This window comes from Aptenodytes forsteri, unplaced genomic scaffold (assembly GCF_000699145.1).
Source record: "Aptenodytes forsteri isolate BGI_AS27 unplaced genomic scaffold, ASM69914v1 Scaffold172, whole genome shotgun sequence".
Classification (NCBI taxonomy): Eukaryota; Metazoa; Chordata; class Aves; order Sphenisciformes; family Spheniscidae; genus Aptenodytes; species Aptenodytes forsteri.
The window spans coordinates 9,745,859-9,766,667 of NW_008795018.1; the positions used below are offsets into that span (position 1 = coordinate 9,745,859).

Below are 20,809 nucleotides of genomic sequence, written 5' to 3' on the forward strand. Positions count from 1 at the left end.
GGCTGGTGGTGGCGGCGGAAGTCAGTGGGGCAGGGTGGTGCCCCTGGCTCCAGCCGGGAAAAAGCCGTGAGCAGCGGGCACAGGTTTCCTTCAGACTGCTCTTCTTTTCATCTGCAGCTAAGGTGTAAGATCAGCATAAATGTAAAAAATGCCTCTGGCTTTATGTGTGGATTCAAGTTAGGGGATCCCCGACTGAGCTATCTGGGGCACTTTAATCCTAGCACGGTGCCGGGAAAAAGCCGTGAGCAGCGGGCACAGGTTTCCTTCAGACTGCTCTTCTTTTCATCTGCAGCTAAGGTGTAAGATCAGCATAAATGTAAAAAATGCCTCTGGCTTTATGTGTGGATTCAAGTTAGGGGATCCCCGACTGAGCTATCTGGGGCACTTTAATCCTAGCACGGTAAAATGCAGTGTAGGAGAGGGTTACAGCCCCGGAGGTCACAATATCGTTATATTTTAAAAAGGGGCAGGGGGAAAGGAGAGGATTGATGTCGAGCTCTCTGAGGGGAGAGGATTTGCCCACAGTCCTGCAGAAAGCGTGGATGAAACTGGATGCAGAAGGAAGTACTTCTGCTCTCCGGCCTCATGCACTACACTGCAGAGCGTGCTGTTCCTGAAGACCATCTTTCATCACGCTGTCCTGCAAGGAACTGCCAGTCAGACATCCAGTGGTAGCAGTATCCACGGCCAAAACCCTTGCATGTTCTTAAGTTTGCTAGTGTACATTTCTGAATCTACCTCTAGCACACAATGCTCGGTAACATATCATTATCGTCATTTAAGTATGTACATATTTCTCCTCCCCACAGGCGCTTTGAGGCAGGAACTTATCTCTTGCGATGTGTTCATGCAGGGCTTAGCACAGGGGAGAGCAGATCAAGGCTGAAACCTCCAGGTGCTATCATTTACGAATAAGTAACAGTAATATAGCATGGGATATATTTCCAAGACCCCACCATGTGCACCGAAGAAATCTTTGAGTCCTGCAATCCTGACATAAGTTCCTGGACATAACTTCCTCTCACACATGCATAGTTAGCTTTGCTATCCCCATCATCCGTGTCTCACAGGGTTGTCGTATTCAGCCCATTGCTCAGGAGAATCCCACAGCACGTGGTTGCTCTGTAGCTGCGTGTTGTAGCCTTCTGTGCAGACCATGATAACTATGTTGTGTTGTGTCATCCATGCAGGAACGTTGATACATGTGTCACCCTGGCAGTTCACATCTTCCTTTGCACCACGTTGTTGCTTTGCATGTAGCTATCTACTATATTAGCTTAATTTTCTCGGTTTTTGAATGATGCAAAGTAATGAAGTAAACTAAACTCACTTTTCTTGCTTGATTTGTCCTCCAGATCTAATTGGCCTTACACACACAATGCTCCTAAAGACTGTATGATAATTCCTGGTGGCCGAAAAAGGAGGCACATTGGGGCCCATACAGAAGAGGAACGAGAACAGGAGGGCAAGAGCTTCCTACTGCCCCTCTGGCAGAGGTACCAAGTGCACGGCGTATCTGCAACCCGAGCAAAGTACTGGTTTTCAGAAAGCGAGTGAGACCAAGAGCTGCCCTGAGGCACTTGGAGCACGGGAGGAAGAGGAGCAGCGCCAGCATGGATAAGGACAGCACAAACCTGGCTGACCAGCAGTATGAATGTGTGGCTGAGATTGGGGAAGGAGCCTACGGGAAAGTGTTCAAAGCCCGAGACTTGAAGAACGGAGGTCGCTTTGTTGCGCTGAAGCGGGTACGGGTGCAGACCAGTGAGGAGGGCATGCCGCTGTCCACCATCCGAGAGGTGGCAGTTTTGAGGCACCTGGAGACGTTCGAGCACCCCAACGTGGTCAGGTGAGGAAGTGGGGCAGGCGTCCCGATCAGCGGGGTCCTGGTTTTAGTACATGAATTGGGCAAGCAAGCTTGGGTACCTAAATGGACTGGACGCTAGTTCGGGGTTGTGGATGAAGTGAGCACTAAACTGTGTACATGAAGTGTGGTTTGAGGTTTCAGCAAGCCATGGTGCTGCCTGCCAGACCTCACCTCATCCCTGTGCATTGCCTCCCACACACACAAACACCCATCTCCAGAGGCATAGGTGTGTGACTTAAGTGTTTGAGTGGATGGGCAAGGAGCCATATATACACTATTTCCTCAGGCATATGAGAGAATGAAAAAAACCCAACATCTCCCTGGTTTTGTCTCAGGTATTAGTTCTGCCAGCTGCAGCTGATTTTTAGCTGCTCTTTTCATTATCAAAATGGCAAAGATTATGAGAGTGGTAGTGGAATGCGCGTTCTACCTTTTCAGATGCTTTTATAGAGAGTTGTAGATTATCGTGTTAAAGAGAAGTAACAGCTTAAGACTTCAAGTTTTGCAGGCGGCCTTACGGTTGAATACTGTTTGACTGGTACTAATTTCACCGCATGCTGATGATTGTGCTACCAAGAGTGCAACAGTACAGATGTCAGGCCTTGCTTGCAAAATGGTGGCAATGGCCTCAGGATGTCTTTTCTGTCATGTCAGTAGCATAAACCCCAGATAAATGACCGGCGTTCTTGAACAGATTCTCTCAATGGTAAGGCTGGCCCTACCATAACCTCTTACATTTTTCTACAGCTGGAAACCTCCAGCAGCCTGTGAGTGTCTTTTATTAATATTACGAACTTTAAGAAGTAAGCTTCACTTTGCAGATACCCAGGTACGCAATGATTTGAAACTGGTTAGCATCTTGCTGATGGCGCTGTATTGACAAGAATATTTCCTGTTATTTGCATTATTGTATGCACATATTGCATAGCAAAAGGAAAATATTTTATACTTCACTAACACCAAGCCTCTTTCAGCCCTAGAGAAACAGATACTCTAAAGTTAGAGGTTACCTTCAAAACAGCTTGTAGCTGTGATCCTCCTGTTTTAGGGTCTGAGATGAGGGGGTTTATAGTAGGTGCAAGAGGAAAGGTGAGACAGAGAATAATATTTAAAATACAAAAGTGAATAGCTAGAGATAAATTAATTTTTGTTCATCTCAAGGCAACATAATACAACAGTCCCATTTCTGTCTAAACTGAATAGGCAAAGTATTTGTATTCTGAAATACTGATAACGGAGTGCGCGTCATCGGTCTCACACTTTTCCATTGCTAATCAAGCAAATCCACAATTTGGTTAACAACCATTATTTTGACTGGCACCTAATATAATGCCAGAGGCTTAGTCAATAAATTTCAAAAGTGGGGGCATCTTTGCGTGGACAATGTGTCATATTTGATCACCGAATCAAGTGGCTTGGTTTACAGAAGAGCGCACACAAAGTTCTTCCGTGGCAGTAGAGATCATTGATAGTTCTCAAAATCTCTGAAATCGAGCCCAATAATTTATGAGAGTAAATGAGGATTTAGTTGTCCAGGTTTAGACATTTACATATTTGAAAATTGTAAACCTTGTTTGGGAATAATTCAACACAGCAATATTTACTAATTTTCTGCCATTGAGATCTTTCCATATGAAGTAAAAGGGTTTTTTAAGAGCTTTCTAATCCTGAACTCAGCAAAATCATGAAAAATAAAATTCTTGTTTTCCAAAGAGCTATTTGATGAACTGACCATGCAGCTGCAGGCTTGTTTTGCTTGGGTTTAAGTGCAGTGCAATCTCGACATAGCGTTTGCATAAATATATTGAAGCTTAAAATATTTTTACAAATTTGAATGAAAATTCATTCTCTGCAAGCAGTAAGTATTTCAACCAGCAATATGAGAATGTAGTTTCAATATAAAAATCTCTGAAAGTGCGTTCCAGGTCCTTATAGTGGTGTTGTGAAGCCTGTATCCTTTGCCATAAGCAGCATTTCAGATGCAATGGGTTGGGCTGTGATGTATCAGGATGCTTGGGACCTCGGCTGCACACCTTTTTCCACAAACAGGCAGGGGAATATAAGAAGCAATTTCAAACATTATCTCTTCTAAAATGGGAGGAATGTTATTTAAAAACTCATCTCTGTTGTGCATGTTTTTAATCTGTAGAGCAGATGAAGCTATAAGTAGCACTTTGGAGTGACTGAAATCATATCCTTATAATGGAAGATTATTTGAAAATATTTACATGCCCCAGTTCCGTTACAAAATACGGTAGAAGAATTTGTAATTTATTGAAATTAAAGGTCTATTTTTGTATTATGTAAATATACTCAGAAAAGGAAATACTGTAAAAGAAGATCTGCACTTTTAAGCAGCTGGCCTGGCTGTACTTAATTATTGAACATATTATGCTCACAAAAATGTTCATTGTTTGGGCATGCATTCTGGAAACTGGTATCATGGCCAGGCTAGTAAATAAAAATAATGGCAAATGCATTGCCTACATACTAGATTAAAGTGTACATCATTTTCAGAGCACTGGGATAACAACACAAACATTCGAAATCAAATTTTTTTGATTTTGAGGGGACGTCTAGCCTTTTTCTGAATATTACAGGCAACTAGCCTCAGAGAAATAAGTGAGAACTGCAAATATAATGTTGAATTTGTTACCTCTGAGTAATGGCATGTGTGATCCATGAGTCGCTCAATGCAAACCGACAGTCATCCTGTGAGTCAAAATTTAGACAGACTTCAAGCAGATGAGCCGCATGTGCCCTGTGCTTGGCGGTGGTACTCTGGCATCAGCTGACGGCAATGGCAGAAATCACAGGCCACATCTCATCATGCTGAACTCAAATGGTAGGTCTGGGCATCTCCAGAGAGTACAGTAAGGAGCTCAGCAGTCCAGGGCTTCTCTGTCTCCATGAAGTGGTGCTGAACGTGAAGAACAGTTTGGTAAGGAAAAGACCCCGTACTTGCTAGGCAGAGGTGGAGCTCCATGGCTTTGTTGGTCACGGAGCCATGATGCAGGACCAGCATTGCTACTGCAGCCCAGGTTTGTCATAGCGGTCGTAGATTCCCTTCCTCTAAAATCCTGAGGAACGCTTAGAGCCAAAACTGGTTTCCGGTGCTTGGCATTGGGGGTGGAAGATAATTTTCTCCATAAAGCAGAAGTGTCTAAATAGCATAGAATAATTTTAAACAAAATATTTATCAAATTTTTCCATGCTACTGCTTGCTAATTATGAGAGCTTTGTTTCGCGTTCCTTCTCTCCAAGTCTATCGTTTCCATATTCCTACAATGAAGAGATGCATTTTTTGCAGCACAGTTGCTTTTACAATGACAGATAATGAAGCTAGGTAAGACTTCACTGCAGAATAAAGCAAAACGAGGTGCAAGATAAGAAGTGAAGGGAAGCCTAATCTTCATCAGAAAAGTCTCTGGACTATTGACTATAATGGAAATAAGGCCTGGAGGACTGATCTAAAATTTTGTAAGACTGTCAAAAATAGTATACAGAAAGGCAGGGGAAAATTACAGTTAAAAGGATGATTGCTATGTGCTTAAAATCCTCTCCTGTTCACATTTGCCCTTGTATGGAGTTCCCCTCCGTCAGGACACCTTACTCTATTCTATTTATCTTCACAAAACAAAGTAAAAAATAGAATCTTCAGGAGTAAATCTTACTGTGAATTGCTCTAAAATGGGGTATGTTGTAGGCTTTGAAATGTCCTTTGTGACTGGTAGGATGATTAAAGCGCTTCTCTAGTTCATCTTTCAGATAATAAGTTGTAATGCTTTATTAAAGCTTTTCTATATACAGTAGTCATTCAGATAATAGTTGTAATGCTTTATTAAAGCTTTTCTATATACAGTAGTCAAATCTGGCAAAAGTTGGTCCAGCACTTATGTAGCTTAGTGCTGTTCTGTTTGGGAAAAATGAAATATATGTAGACAAAGGACAGACTTTGCCAGGAATAAATGACATATTAGATTCAGGAAATTCCTGCGTGTAAAACTGGGAGTATTCCCTGCTGCAATATATCTGTAAAAATCCTTCTTGTGATTATAATGCTAAATTCAGCAATATACTGTGTTCATTTTATCTCTCTCCTGCTGGTAATCAGATGAATAATTTTCCCCTAATGTTAATCATCCATCAGACTGTGAATTTGCACTCTGGGAAGGTGATATACAAGACAGAATACTGTAATTCTTGCCGTGCTTGTTTTCTAACATACATATATATTTAACAATTTTAATAGTGTTCAACCTTATGCAAATAGAGCAAACCTGCAAAGGTGTAGATTTTTGCTTCCTGGCTCATAGTTTTTTTGATAAATACAACTTTTTTAGTATTTTCATGGGTTGGTAAGTCTTCAGTTTTAAAATAACCAAAATTATATTGAATATAATCTATTAGAATATAATCTAATCTGGGTTATTATTTCAAAGATAAGTGTCAGAAATCTTGCCATTCAAGGACGTCATTACCATATAATAAGGAATTAAAAATCTTAGTTCTCTCCTTCCTGTCAACTTGCGGAGTAGGTGCCCCAGCTAATTGACTTAGGTTCAACAGAATGATCCACCGAGTTGGAACTGTAACTCTGTTCCTCAGTCTTTTTGGTATATGGATCAGCGTGGGGGAAAGCCAGTAATTATAAGTATTTGCACAATTATGCCATGTTCAAGTTTTTATGTTATTTTATATCCACTGAAATAAAAATGACACTGTAAACTGCCCTCTGTGGTACAGCAATACTGTCACGTTGCTTTTTCCCTGCTTTTACAGTCCAGTGGTCCATGCTGTTATCTCTTGGTTTGCACTTGAGTACTTGATGGAGCCCATCAACTGATTCCCTTGGCAAGGCAAGCTGAGTGTGGGGGGAAGACGCTGGGGCGCGCTTGATTCCCCCATCCCCATGTGCCCTGACATAAAGACCAGCACTTGACTCTGCTCAGAGGTCCCAGAAATGTATAATGGCTTGGTGCTTAAAATTGTGTTATAGTAAGATAGACGTTGTCTTTTTAGAAGTGTCTTAAAATTCCCTGTTTAACCTGATAGAGCATTCAGAACATACCCGTAGCAGCTCATCAGTACCTAGCTAACCTTTTGCAAGGCAATTTGAACTTGTAGTTGTTTTGCTTTGTTCTGTTTGTTAAACTGAAACGATATGGGAACATACAGAGGGAAAAGAATTTCAAAATGCAGTAGCTAATTTTGTTTCTCTTTCCAGTTTGTGGTGACGCTGATATTGGCTGCTGGCTTTATTACTGTACTGTTAATAAGTTTAAAGGATGATCTTCTCAAAATCATTGAGATGTTCCATCCCGTCAAGTGAAACATTTCTATTCTAGGGGGTGTTTGTCTCCAGTGAATTCTGCTTACTTCCTTACTTCCTTTTCTGCCAAGCTAATGTTGAACTTCGAGTGTGTGACATCATTCTCACAGATCAGCAGTGTGCTGTATTGTGTGATACAATGTATTTTTGTGTAGCACCACTCATATGGCATCTGGCAGGCCCCTGGAGAGAAAGAAATGGTTACCTCTACATTGCTAGGTACAGGGATTGTCTTGCACGTGGAGAGAGTAAAATAAGATGCAGGGATGGAGTGAAGCAGAAGAAACTGAACTTGAAACTTGCCAAAGTTAAAGGAATTAATGTGGCAGATGAGTCTCAGATGAGGTAGAAGAGGTGCATGAGTAATGGGAAGGAAAAACTGAATGAGCTTCAGAGTCAGTTTTAGTCTAACACAAACAGGATGGTCTTCAAGGCAGATGTCAAGCCGGGAAGTGCCTTGGCGGGAGAGAGGCATTTCCAGGCTGGAGAGCGGTGGTGGTCGGAGGGGAAGGGAGATGGTCCCTGCACTGACCAGCCACTGCGAGGAGGAACACTGCAAAGGTCTCGGGGAGGGGGGGACTGCCTACCTGGAAATATGGCTTCTCTCATGGCAAGAGGGCAAAGGGGAATGATGTGGCTGACACTGAACAGGGTTTGGCAGTAGGTAGGATTTGGAGGAGTTTGTAAAGTTGGCAGAGGACATTGTGAAGTGACTGCACGTGAATGCTGGCCTGTCATCATCTGCTTGCAACCCTACAGTACACAGAATAAGCATGTATAGGGAAAATAAGTGATATTCTTCCTGTCCATATGAATTGTTTAATAGTAATGGATGTGATGATTTAGTTTAAATACATGGTCTGCCAGAAACAGGACAAGATAAGAGCATGTCTGGAAGGAAGGATTGAATATGGAATAGCCTTCTGAGCCTTAGGAAATTCGGTTTCTGGAGTGAGTACAAGCTTTCTTCAGAAAGTATTTTATCTTATTCTGAATCTAAGCTTTTTACAAAAAAACGTTTCCAGTCTTTGTGTGAGTAAATGTCAGTCATTTTAGATTACGTCCAGTGCTCCCTTCCTTCTTTAAATCTGTGGATGGTTGTGTCTATGCTGTTCTTGGAGAGATCTAGTCTTGCTGGGTCCTGCCCAGAATGGAAAACCAACTCATTTCACCACAACCATTGCTGGTGACAGCCTGTGACTGCCAGGCAAAGCGTCAGCACCCCCTGGGTTAATGCAGTGGGGTCTAGGATTCAAAACGGAGCCTCGAAAAGGACGGGACAGTGGATGCTCCACCCCAGCAAACAGGGGCCAGGGTAGATTAATTGGGACTTTCCAGTTTGCTTCATGGTACCTCAGTGCCGGCTGAAGTGCGGAGCAGAGCAGGGGGAAGGAAAGTGCTCACTTTCCAGGTGTTTGAAAGAGAGTAGGCTGGAGGCTGTGACTTAGCAAAGCGCTAAGGGAGTCACTCAGGTACACTCAGTGGGATTTAAGCCATTGTTTGAAGTTTAGCACAGATGTAAGTGCATTATCAAACAGAAATAGCTATGATATTAAGTATGCACTGAATTTTAAAACGCTTTTCTGAATAGAGTTCAGGGACAATATACATAAAAATATGAATCACAGACATTGATTCTTATTCATGCATTACATTAACTGAAGCCTTATTTCTGGAGAATTTTTCTATTAAAAGTTAAAATAAATCATGCAAAATAAATAACTATCCTGATATAGCAGTAACATGAATTTGGCATCAAGAGTGGTTATTTGTCTTTGTTGACTTCTGAAGTTTTAAAATTATTTTATAAAGTTTCATAACCCTAAATAAAACAGAAGTTACTGTTCATTCCAAAACTTTGCAGCTGTATATACAGCATTTGCTTTTTACTCTTTGTATGAAATCTAGTTGTTTTCCGGTTTTGCTGAACAAGTTGATTCTTAATGATCTAACAAATTATCAAAAGATAACTGTGCCCATACACATACATAACTAAGCTGTGTTAGTTCATTCAAAAGAGAGGGAATTTCTCCTCCTGTATCAGTTCTTCATATATTTTTCTTATATTCTGAAAAATATTTTAAATTACGCATGCATGAATATTGAACAGCTATACCTTTAAACTATAAAGCCTTTGTATTTAATAAACAAACCACTTTAGAATTTTCCAAGGAGTGGTTTTTTCCATCATGTACTTTAACATTTTCCATTTGGGAAACCTCCATTTGGGAAGCTTTTGATGAGATGATCATCAAAGAGTGGAAATGTGACTGTTGGTTTCTGAACTGTTTCAAAATACCTCATTGCATCCAAATTATTGTATTGATTTTCCTATTTATTTATTTACCCTTAGCCTTTGAAAATTTGTTCCATCCTTAGAAAATGTTCACAAGGAAATAGTCCGCTAAATAATCCTTTTAAAATCAGGCCTCAAAATTCTAACACCACAGTTGTGTTTTCTTTAGGCGGAACAAAGGATGTTTTATACGAGTAATAAGAAACTCTTCCATATGATGCTTTAGATGTCTTTTTAGGGTTTTAGAAGAAGATGGGTCTCTAGACTAAGAAGCATCCCACATAATTTTAGGACCAGGTGATGATTTTGGATACCTCAATACAGGGTGTACTAGAATGTGCCAATTTGCTGATATTGGTAGAGTTGCCCTAGGGTCGATTTCCCATGACATACCTAGCAAACAATTTACAAACTTAGCAAAAAGTTCCATACTGTTTTAAAAGCATTCACATGAACACTGACTGGTTATCACTCTGGATTATCATTAACAGGTGACTGATCTCTTCTTAGTAAAAGAAAATAAACAAATAACTCGCATATGATTTCATCTTTGCAGGAATTTCCCATATTTAATGATTGAAAACTCAATTCTAGTGCAGATGAATCATACTGAGCTTAAATGAAACCTATTGAGTTTGGACTTTTGCAACATTAGTCAGTGCAGAATGTTACATGTTTTGATGGAAACGGAGAAAGGAAGTGAGACAGAGAATGGAAAAGCCTATGTGGTTTTTTTCTCTTTTATGTGAAGCTTTGGCTAGTCTTTTAATATCTATTTGAAGTGTGGTCACTATAACTGAAGGTGTCTGTTCTTTTAACAATGTCAGAGAATTCCCTTCTCCCTGAAATCAATTAATTATAAACTGGAAATTTCAGTACTTTGTTCACTGTTTCTTAAGTTAGCATATTTCTAGGAGCTTTCTGTGAATGTAATTCCTAGCTGCACTGGTGCTTTTGTTTCTCTTCATCTGTGGAGCCAGGGCTGTACTGTAAGGATAGAATTCTATCACTATTTCTTTTTTTTTTTTCCACATTTGATGCGGTATTTTGCATACAGCTGCAGAGTAGACAGTTACCTTTGAAAAGAACATTTGGCTGGTTTAATTTGATTAGAGCAAACCACCTCAATCATTTCTGAACTAAGACCGTTTTCATTTTAACTTGGCAGTAGGAGTTGGGAATGTACTGACTGTGCTTAGATGTTTGGGGGAGTTCTGGTTTGGATACACAGCTACTGCTGAAGTGAAACAACCTTAGAGGACTTTGCCCACTCTGCTCCTTCCCCATAAAAAGGGAGGGCTGTGAAGTCATTGAATGTCACATTTAACTTTCACTCATTATGACAAGGAATTGGACTCCTTGTGAGTGTTTCTACAAAAAATTGGAAACCTTTAATGCATAGAAATACATAATCATACATTTTAAAAAAAAACCCCTAATATTAAAAACAGATATAGGATATGAAAGTCTTTTATTTACAACAAACTTTAACATCCCTAGCAACAGCATTTTGAATAAAGTTATAATAAAATCCAACACATACATAGAAATATGGTGGGTTTCTCATAGATATATTGTATCAATCTTAAAATTGTATCCCCTTTAGCAAGTCTTAGTAAGATTCCCACATTCTGTCATTCTCCTAGCTTTGACTTTCTACCCCTTTCCTCGTCATATAAATATATTGTGATTTTTTTTATGTTGCATATTAAATATGAAATTAGATTCTTCAGATTTACAGTATTATGTATTATATATGATTTTTGCTTTTCAGTTGCTCTCACTGGTGATCAAATCATTTTTCCTAGAAAAACTCTTGTGGCTGTCTAGAATATCAATGTGTCTCATAATAAATGACAGCCCTTCAATAAATTATAGTCGGATGGTATTCTCCAGAAAAGATGGTTCTGATATTTAAGTGCTCTGACTTTGCAGTAGTGGATCATCATATATACAATGTTTTAACCAGAAGATTACAGTTGAAGGAAGACCTGGTTATTCTTGCATTATGTTCTGAAAACCAACATGCACAGTTAACTGCTCATCTGTGTGAGCAGCCTAACACTCAGTACTAACGGGGGAATTGGATCCGCATCTTCCAGCTAATCCAAGAATGCAGTTGTAAATTTAAGGCTTGGGTTTCCGCTGGTGAAGTTAAAGTCCATAGAGCTACACTGATTCAAACAGCTCTCTTTGTTCAAATCATAAATTCGTAATGTTAAGATGAACAAAAATGCATTAGGACAGGCAGACCGTGCAGAGGTGTCCCAACAAGCATGCACATTTGAGACTTTACCGTTCAGATTTTAGGTGCTGCAACTATTGAGTTTACCAAACTGGGGTATAAAAACAGCACTCTCATTAGGAGGTTTTTCACTGATATGGACTCAGAGTTTCTGTTGACATGTTTCACTCCTCCTAATTACATTCCCTTTTAGCACTACAAATAATTCCTCTCTACCTTAGTATGGACCCTCTGAAATATTTGCTGTCTATCTCTATGCTGTCCCCTAAGCAATTTGTACAATGCTGTGGTTACCACCGAACTCCAGGGTGCATCACAGACATGGTCACTTCAGTGCTATGTACATCTCCCTTCTTCAAGAGAAGATGCTTCTGTAGCTACAATTAGAGACTTTCTGATTGCTGTACAGCATTGAAAGTTTATGTCTAACTTGTTATTCGCTACCACAGCACTAGAACCTTTATTATTGATTTCCAGGTTTCTTCAGGATGGTGAAAGTTCATGACCTGTATTATTTTTCTCTAGTAGGAAGTAGGTTATAAGGTAAATCTTGTTTTGCTAATTTTATCTAACAGCATGCTTTCTTTGTATTTGTGATCTTTACAACATAGAGTTTGAGCAGCATCTACACTTTTAATTAGCATGTTGTTTATCCTTAGATAACCTCCTAGATTGTTAATGGAGATAGGCCTACCCACTGATCTCTGTGGTTTCCTTGCAGACATCTCTAATCAATTTGTTGCCTTAATGTTCATCTCTGCTTTTTATAAAATGCTGAGCAACAAGTTTTGATCAAAGCAATAATACCCCTATCCAGACTGGTTTGAATCAGTGACTATAGACTGAAAATCAGAATTAAATGTCTCATTAAACTGAAAAGATTTGGCATTCTTGGAAGGGCCCAGACAAGTTAGTACTTCTGCAGAACTGAGCACCTGTATCTCTTCATTGCACGGAATCCCGTTCATCACATTGCCTTTACATTTGTAACATCATTTAAAAAAAAAAGACAGTTACCTGGAATTGCTTAATTCTATGCTGCTTATTATTCATGTTGTCTCTCTTCTTAAGAAATCAAGAAGGTTTTATTACTTTTTAATTTTATTTGGTCAGATTAAAACATCTTTTAGAGATGTCAGGTTTTTCAAAAGCAAATCTTTATGCAGTATTGAAAAAAATACAAACAGAAATGAGACTGGAACTGAAGACTACAGCAGTACAACATAAGAATAGTTAGGAGTTGCACAGAAGAGTCAAGTAAACCATTTGACTAAAAATGAAAGGTATTTGTGGCTACAGATAAAACCCAGATAGGTGAATAACACTGATGAGGGAGTCTTTTTAGAAGACGTTTTAAGTATATTGGAATGTCCCAAATCAATAGGGTGTTTTGATGTCTGTAAGAAAATACATTTCAAAGACTGCTTGGTTTCCAATAACCCACAGTTGGGAGTGGACAAGAATATTCTGCAGAAACAAAACTTAAGTCATAAAAAGCAAATTTAAATCTTCTGCTATCCTCTAGATCAGTGAAAGGATATTGAGCCTATAATTCTGGAAGAAACTGGAAGGTCAGCTAAGTTCACTAAAACAGTAATAAAGGACAATTTCGACCACTGTTCATAATAAAGTGGACAAATGAGACAAGGTTTAAAGACAAAACTTACAGACACCGTTGATGAAGCAGCTGTTTCTGGAGTACAAGGAAGAGAGATCACTCTCTGCGTAGCCTGAAGTAACTTGCAGTAGCTGGTTTAAGAAATTCTTACAGTCAAGACACACAGTCATAGTGACCACAATAATTAAATCTGATATATTTGGGAAAGGGATGGTTCCCAAACTTGATGTAGTAACAATAGGCTTTCGAAAAGAGAGATTAAGAAACAGGAGGTAATAAAAAATTCAACAGTCAAGAGGAAGGATATGAAAATGCTTAGATTTAACATGGTAGGTACTTAAACAGAGATTTGTAGCAATACATTTTGTCACTTGGGACATACACCTTCCCCTGGTGCCATGCTCTGCCCAGCCACTGGAAATCCTTGCTGCTGCTTTGGATCTGTAGCCTCTTCCTGGGTGCGAGATATAGCAGGACAGTTTCAACGTACGTGTTCCACAAACTCTCCAGAGGGGTGGGGGATGCCAAAGGGAGACACCAAACTTTCTCTACCCCTTTTATGACTCTGCTCCAGTATATCATGATGGATGCATAGAAGGTACACATAGCCATGCATAAAAAAATAAAACAGGAATGTAAGATAATTGTGAGCAGACATCTAACTTTAACCATCTGAATATTAAAAGTATACTCCATCCTAGTCATTTAGAGTCTCCCCAGAGTGAGTGCAGAGAGAGGATGTGCTTTCTGAGAATAATTCATCCCACTCACTTTCCGTACCCACCCTGGAGCAGAATGAATTGCCCTCTGGAAACGCCTGCCTCTCTCTTCTTGGCTGCAGAGAGAGCCCAGGTGGCTAATGCTACAGCTCAATGAGATTAATGCCAGTCAGTATGGTTCAAGTTTGAAGGTGGAAAGTGGAAACACTAGTAGGGAGTTTGTACAGCAAATAGGAGAAATTAAAAAAGCAAATAGGGAATTATTTTGAGGGTGGGGGAACAAAAAGCTAGTATTGAAAGAGGGCACTTGAACTATGAGAAATTAGAGGAGGTAATCGAATAAGAAATTAGTATTATAGGGGAACTTTTTTTTTTTACCAAAGTCTATAGTATATGGATTGTTGGTAAGGGTTTGTACAAGACTCGTTTTTTATCAGCTGGCAAAAATGATGTACTTTTCCTAATAGCAGAGTGTAGGTTTCTGTGAAATGTACTGACTTCAGACAATCTGCTTCTAGTTTGCGCTTGGCATTGAAGTACTAAGGAGAACAGGATGTAGCTGGAATGGGTGGGCATTGCCTGGTTACCGTGTACCCAATTTTAAGCTCCAGCAGAAGGCATTTTGGTCAAAACTTGTTAATGTTCTACAAAAGGAAGAGTAGCTGAAGATGTGTGTTGGAGACAGCCAGTCATACAGCCTACAAGTGATTTAAGGCACCTTTTAAAGCTTTCTCAGATGTAGTTTCTCTTGCGTATTCTTCTCATTTCCCCTTACTCTGCCATACTGGTCTCATACAGGATTTGCCACTAAGTGGGCTAAGTATCTCATTATTGATCAAAGTCTGATGCTACACATAGTTTCATTGCCTCAAATTCCTTTCGAGCAAATTGCATGATTGTACAATTGCAAGTAGTTGGAAAATTCTGGTGTCTTATATTCCACTCTGAATTACCCAAGACCTAAGTGCTTGGAAAGCAGTGGTACTATGCCTTTATCTCTTGGAATGATTTTTTTTTAATTTAAAGTTCTATTTTTCCATAATCTCAAAATGCATCAGCCCACATTGCTCGGTAATAGCCTGCAAAATTAAAATCAGTCGATAATACTAACAGATTCTGCTCCATCATTTTTTATGTTGAGTGTCTGTTGGAGCTAGTTCTTTTATCACTTGATTTACAAAGCTTGAAAACAGCTTTTTTTATTATGTGACCGCTAAGACAATATAACTGTAGTAAAGCAAATAAGCTGCTCTATTAAGCTGTTTGAATATCCATATTACATATGTGTGTGTGTGTGTGTATAAGTGGAAAAGAAAAACCATGAAAATTTCAAGATTTGACTGCATTTATACCAGGAATTGCAGAATTATTATTTTGTAACATGGATGAGGATTGTTAGACATGTAGGACTGCAATTAGTTTAAAGTCTGTGCCTTAAAAATGTCTGAACGGTTTTCTGTTTTAAAGTTAAAAGAAAAAATTGAAAGGAAATGAGGGCAAGCCAGGAAAAAAACCATCCCAAAAGCTAATTGTTTTTAAAAAGTTACATGACATTGAAAATTGGAACTTGGAAATGAAATGCCATCTCACTCCTAAGTATAATAAAATAGTAAATTTTGTTAAATGTATTCTGGAAAGAGTAAATGAAAATTATAAAGCCTAATGTGACTGGCAAAGAGCCCAGGCAATATCCGAAAGAGTAAACATCTAATGGCTTAACCTAACTGGGGCACAGTCCACTGCAGCAGGCAATTGAACAGGGGATGTCAATATTTAAAAGCAGCAGAACTAATTTTTTAAACAGATGGCTTTTTTTCCTCCTGTGTGCAGTACAAATATATATCTTTAAAGTCTTCAGGGAATATTTAGATGATGGGATTATGTGTCCCTTTTAATATTGACCCTTTTTTTAATTTTTCAAATCTTGTAAGATTTAAGGTCACTTAGATCTTTCTTCTCTCAAGCATGAAATTGCCATCTTTAAATTGCATTATTCACTCAGTTCCAGAACTCATTCATCCCAGAACACATCCTTTATACAAAAATATTGCAATATCATCTTGTCAGCTTTTAAATGGAGACTCTTCTTAAGAAGACTGTTGAGTTCTTGAAATAATTTAACTAAAATTTTCTGAATGGACATGATTATCATGGCATTTCTAATATATTGATCACTGTCATTTTCACAAGCCTGAAAAAGTGTTCTTGTGCTTTGGAAAATCTAAATCCATGTCACTTCTCTGCCTTCTGGGGTGAAATCACGCAGACTGTACTGTGCTTAGATCAACAGTCATATACCATAGGGGCTTGCGTACAGAGGCATTCATGGAAATGAAGACTACTGTGTCTTCCTGGATTTAGCAAAAAAAAGTGCTCTGCTGTGTGTGTTTCTTCCAAATGGACTTGAGACAGTTATTTCTCAGTCAAATATTTTCATAATCCAGGCACAGATTCTTGTTTCAGAACGTATAGATGCCAGTTGTGATGTTTGAAAACCAAGACATGCCTGCATGAAAAGTAGGTGAGGGAAATCACCAGAAAGTTTGACTTTTTCTTCACAGAAAGTCACTTCAATTCTGTGATAACTCAGAAAGCGGCTGAATGGACCTTTATAAAACATATGAACTAAGTCACTTCTAAGTGGAGACAGCTGGGGTCTATTTAATATCCTGTGTAAAATGGTAGAGGTCAGCTTCCTGGAATAACTTAGGAGTTTTATTTCATGAATATCCTACTGCTGCAGGGACCTGGGGTGACGGTGAGGCTCGAACTAAAATGCGCCGTAAGGAAAAGCTCCAGGGCCGTAGCTCTCATTCTAGCTCTGCATTTGGTGCAGGATGGTAGGAAGCACCTTGTGGCCTGCGGTATCTGCGCATCTTCATAAATGTCTGTTGCGTGGGTGCTTATTAATGCAGGCAACTAGTCTCATTTTTTCCTTCCAATCCTATATATTCTTATGATTTAGGCATTGGGATACTAAGTGAAAATCATCAAGAAGTGACACTTTGGACAACAAATGATTCTCAAATGTACTGACGATCTTAAATACCTGGGTTATTTTGTAATTTGGGACCTTGGTTCCTAAATCACTTAACTTATCTTGACGGTTTTATGGTGTCTTTTTTTCCCCTTGCAATTAATGCAGCCATATCTTTGCTATCTAAGATCGTACATTTCCTTAATGTGTTCCCTGTATCTATTCAATTTAATTACTCTTGACTCTCTGAGTTTGGAATCTTATTTTATTTTCTGACTCCTGCTATTCCATGGTTTATTGGCCACGTGGGTGAAAAAAAATATATTTGTCTTTGTAGGCCAGTGTGACTGGTAAGTGTTCAGTCACACACACAGAAGTTACACGATAATTGGTATATATACCGATTATTTCAATGGCATTTGATATAATTGGTAGTCCAGTGACACCTTAATTAAAAGCCTGTGGTGCAATAAGCATGAAAATTCATACAAATTTGTACATAATTAATGATGTCCAGCATGATCACATACATTTCACAGTGTGAAAATTTGGCTTTTCCTTGACTGCATATTTAAACAGAAGATAAATGGAAGCTCTAAAGAACTAAGAGGGGTAATTGTTTCTGTTAGATGGAAGAAAGATGGAAATTGAAAAAAAAGAAAGAGTAGTGTCACTGGAATAGGCAAGCTGACCACAGCCAGAAAAGGCTTTTGTAGACTGTGCTGGTTCTGTGGGCCCTGTATGGTGTGTAGTCTTGCCTGTTTAGTCAACTGTACAAAGGCTCAGGACCATCAGCTGTGGTATAAGTTTCTGTGCTGTTTGTCCGAACAGAGGTAAATAGGATGATTGTAGGGTTTGGGGATGGATTAGAGAAAATAATGAGGAGCAACTCCTTCAGCCCTCGATATCTCTTGACTTATTCTTGAAATAAAAATAATTACATTAATAAAACAATTCATATATGGCTTAGAAAGGGTTAGAACAATTTCCATCTCACCCAGTATTTTTCTGAAGAGAGAAAGAGCGGACAGCTTAGGGAATGGTGTAAGAGCAGGACAGACCTGAAGTGATAATGCCTGGCAAATTAAGGCTCGACAGTTTTGACACCGACTTGCTCTATGATCTTAAGTAATCTGTGTCCACTGCTTTGTGAGTCCATGCAGCATTTGCAAGCAGATGTGAGCCAGCCCTGCCTCATTCCCAGGCAGATGCCTACTCGCTCTGCCGGTGCTTTGAGCCAGCTGGAAGCTGCGTAGCCATGTTAGCACTGCGGAGCCTCAGCCATTACGCTCTGCTGTCCTCAGATCTTCCTCAGCTCAGCCTGAGCTGCCACTGGCTGCCTGGACGTCACAGAGCATGCTCTCCTTTGCTTGCCGAGCTTGCTAGATGTACTTTGTTTTCATTTGCCTAGACATAAAAATGTTTTAGAGCTCCAGGAACCAGACCTTGTTTTGCAGGATTTATTATAGTTTGCTCCTTTCTTTCAGAAATGTGAAAGACGTTGCTGCAAAACAACCAGAATACAGTTTTGTCATGTATTTACATCTGACATACACTATCGTTTACCAAATGCTGAATTTATTTCAAAACCATCCATGCATTAAAATGTAAACCCTCATCTCATGGTGCTAAAAGACGCCCCAAAAGAAATGGTTGCCTTTGCCCCGAAGTAATAAAACAGTCAAATAAAATTTATTGCCAGCTCAAAATGCTACTAACACCTCATTTTCATTGCCAAACTCTGCAAATAATCTTTAATTTGTTTTCTTTTATGTATGTGTGCAAGAGCTTAAAGGAAATACTTAAAGAGCTGTACAGCCTGTAGAATACTTCACTCCGTGTGCATTAATCTCTAAATGGCTGGCTCACAGTGCCGTGTAAACTGGCCGGAAAAGGAGGAAACATGTATTAGACATCTACCTGAAGAACTGGAGGATGAAAGCACCTGAGAATCTTACAGAAATAGACATTTTTCATTTTCTTTGTATGTGCTATGAATTAATTTAAAATAAAAAAAAAAAAAAGCTTAGTAGAAGAGATGACATGACAGCCAAGGAGCTTGTATGGCCACGTGTGAATGACTATGAATGGGAAAAAGAGCAGCCATGAAGTGCACATTTTTAAAAACTTGTAAGATGTAATGTCTTAAATTCTGATGAAACGTGTAAGGAATTTGCATGCTAATGGAAACGAGGATCCCTTTTTATGTATCGAGTGTTTAAGAGCAATTGCCCCCTGGCTAAATTTATTAAGCCAGAAAAATCTTGTAAATTTCTATTGAAGATTTATTAGTCCCATTTGTTTCTGTTCTGTACGACATCAATATTAAACTCAATCCTGCAAGTTTGTCACAAGTGAAACTCCCTTTCACATTAAAGGAAATTCTGGACCTGAGCCAAAGCCAGTTAAATACATGGACTGACTTCATGAGGCTTTGGTAAAGGCTCTTGTGTGCAGAGCTTTTTAGGATTGGTCCTGGTCTGTGGGGGTTGAGTGAATAGGGCAGAGGCATTTTCAGTGTCTTTTTTTTTTTCCTTCGACTTCTTTCTCATTTAGTTTTAAGTTCCTCATGAGACGAAATATTTTTAAATAACTTCAAAAATCAATTGAACATAATCTGGAATCCCACCAAGTAAAATTGCTCAGCTATAGTCTTCCTGGGAAAGACTCATCTCTCCTAAATTCAGTTAAATTCAAGCATCTTGTCTAAATTAGTCATCTAGGTGTCTTCCATAGCAAGCAGGGGGAGACTTACTTCTTTCCCTTGAATATACGGAGGCCTACATGACCCATTCACCAAACCCCTGAGCAGCTCCATTACATGAGTTATAGTTCTTCCACGGTAGCTGAGAGGAGAACTCGGCACTCTATGAGCTCTGCTAGGCAGTTGCGTAGATGGATGGCATTTGAACTGTCTGATGATGGGTAGCCAAAGACAGCTACGTTCAACGGAGCTGTTAGTTTTCTTGCAAGCCTTAAATCTGCCTTCTGTATGTGCTGAATTTAAGTGTTACCTTAACTTTGTAATCCCTTAGTTTTGATGCTTTGGTTTTAGAATAAATATCCCCTCACTGTTTTCTTTCTCTTATAAAGTTATATATTCCTCTCTGCCACTCAGTTTTTCTTTTGGCACGCAACTTGTAGAGGAGTGCAATGTTTAGCTGCATAAATCTGGCTGCCTCCCAAAACCTGGCCAAATCCTGTTTGTTTTTCTTATCCATGTGAGCAATTGCCTTTGTCTTTTGATTTTTGGAAATCACCTGAGTGCTATTTACTTTTGAGCAGATGGGATGTGATTCGTAGCACGTTGAGTGGTGGCGACAGGACACGGTACAGTGCTGCTGGGAGGTCGGTTGAGTTCACTGTGCTCCCTTCCAGGTTTTGCTGAAGTGAATGGAGGAATTCCCTTTCTCTGAGGTGAGAGTGCCCCTGGCATCACAGCACACGGGCTTCTTGGGAATACATCTGGCATCAAAGCCCGATCAAAGTCATTCCCCATATCAAGTGCAGCCAAAAAGCACTGTGAACCGCATCTCTATTTTTATGTCTTTTAACCTCATGGAGGACAAGCATGTGTGGAAATCAACACACAAAATGTAAGACACCTTTTGGATTTTCACTTGGTCTATTGCTGAATGTGGCAACTGCGTTCGCCGCCTAACCACCGTGCTTGCGTTGGAAGTGGGTGGATATGTCTGGTCCGCTTTCAGGAAATTTTGAGCAGTTCTAGTGAATCCACAAACAGATTCTTTCAACAG

General features: G+C 39.4%; 1 protein-coding gene across 1 annotated transcript in view; it reads left to right on the forward strand.

Moving 5' to 3' along the window:
* Positions 1-1,613: 1,613 nt before the first annotated feature.
* Positions 1,614-20,809, forward strand: part of CDK6 (cyclin dependent kinase 6) — a 128,439-nt gene continuing 109,243 nt past the window's right edge. The window contains exon 1 of the mRNA XM_009275663.2: positions 1,614-1,846. Within this exon, the coding sequence (XP_009273938.1) occupies positions 1,614-1,846 (233 nt within the window). The remainder of the gene's footprint in view (positions 1,847-20,809) is intronic.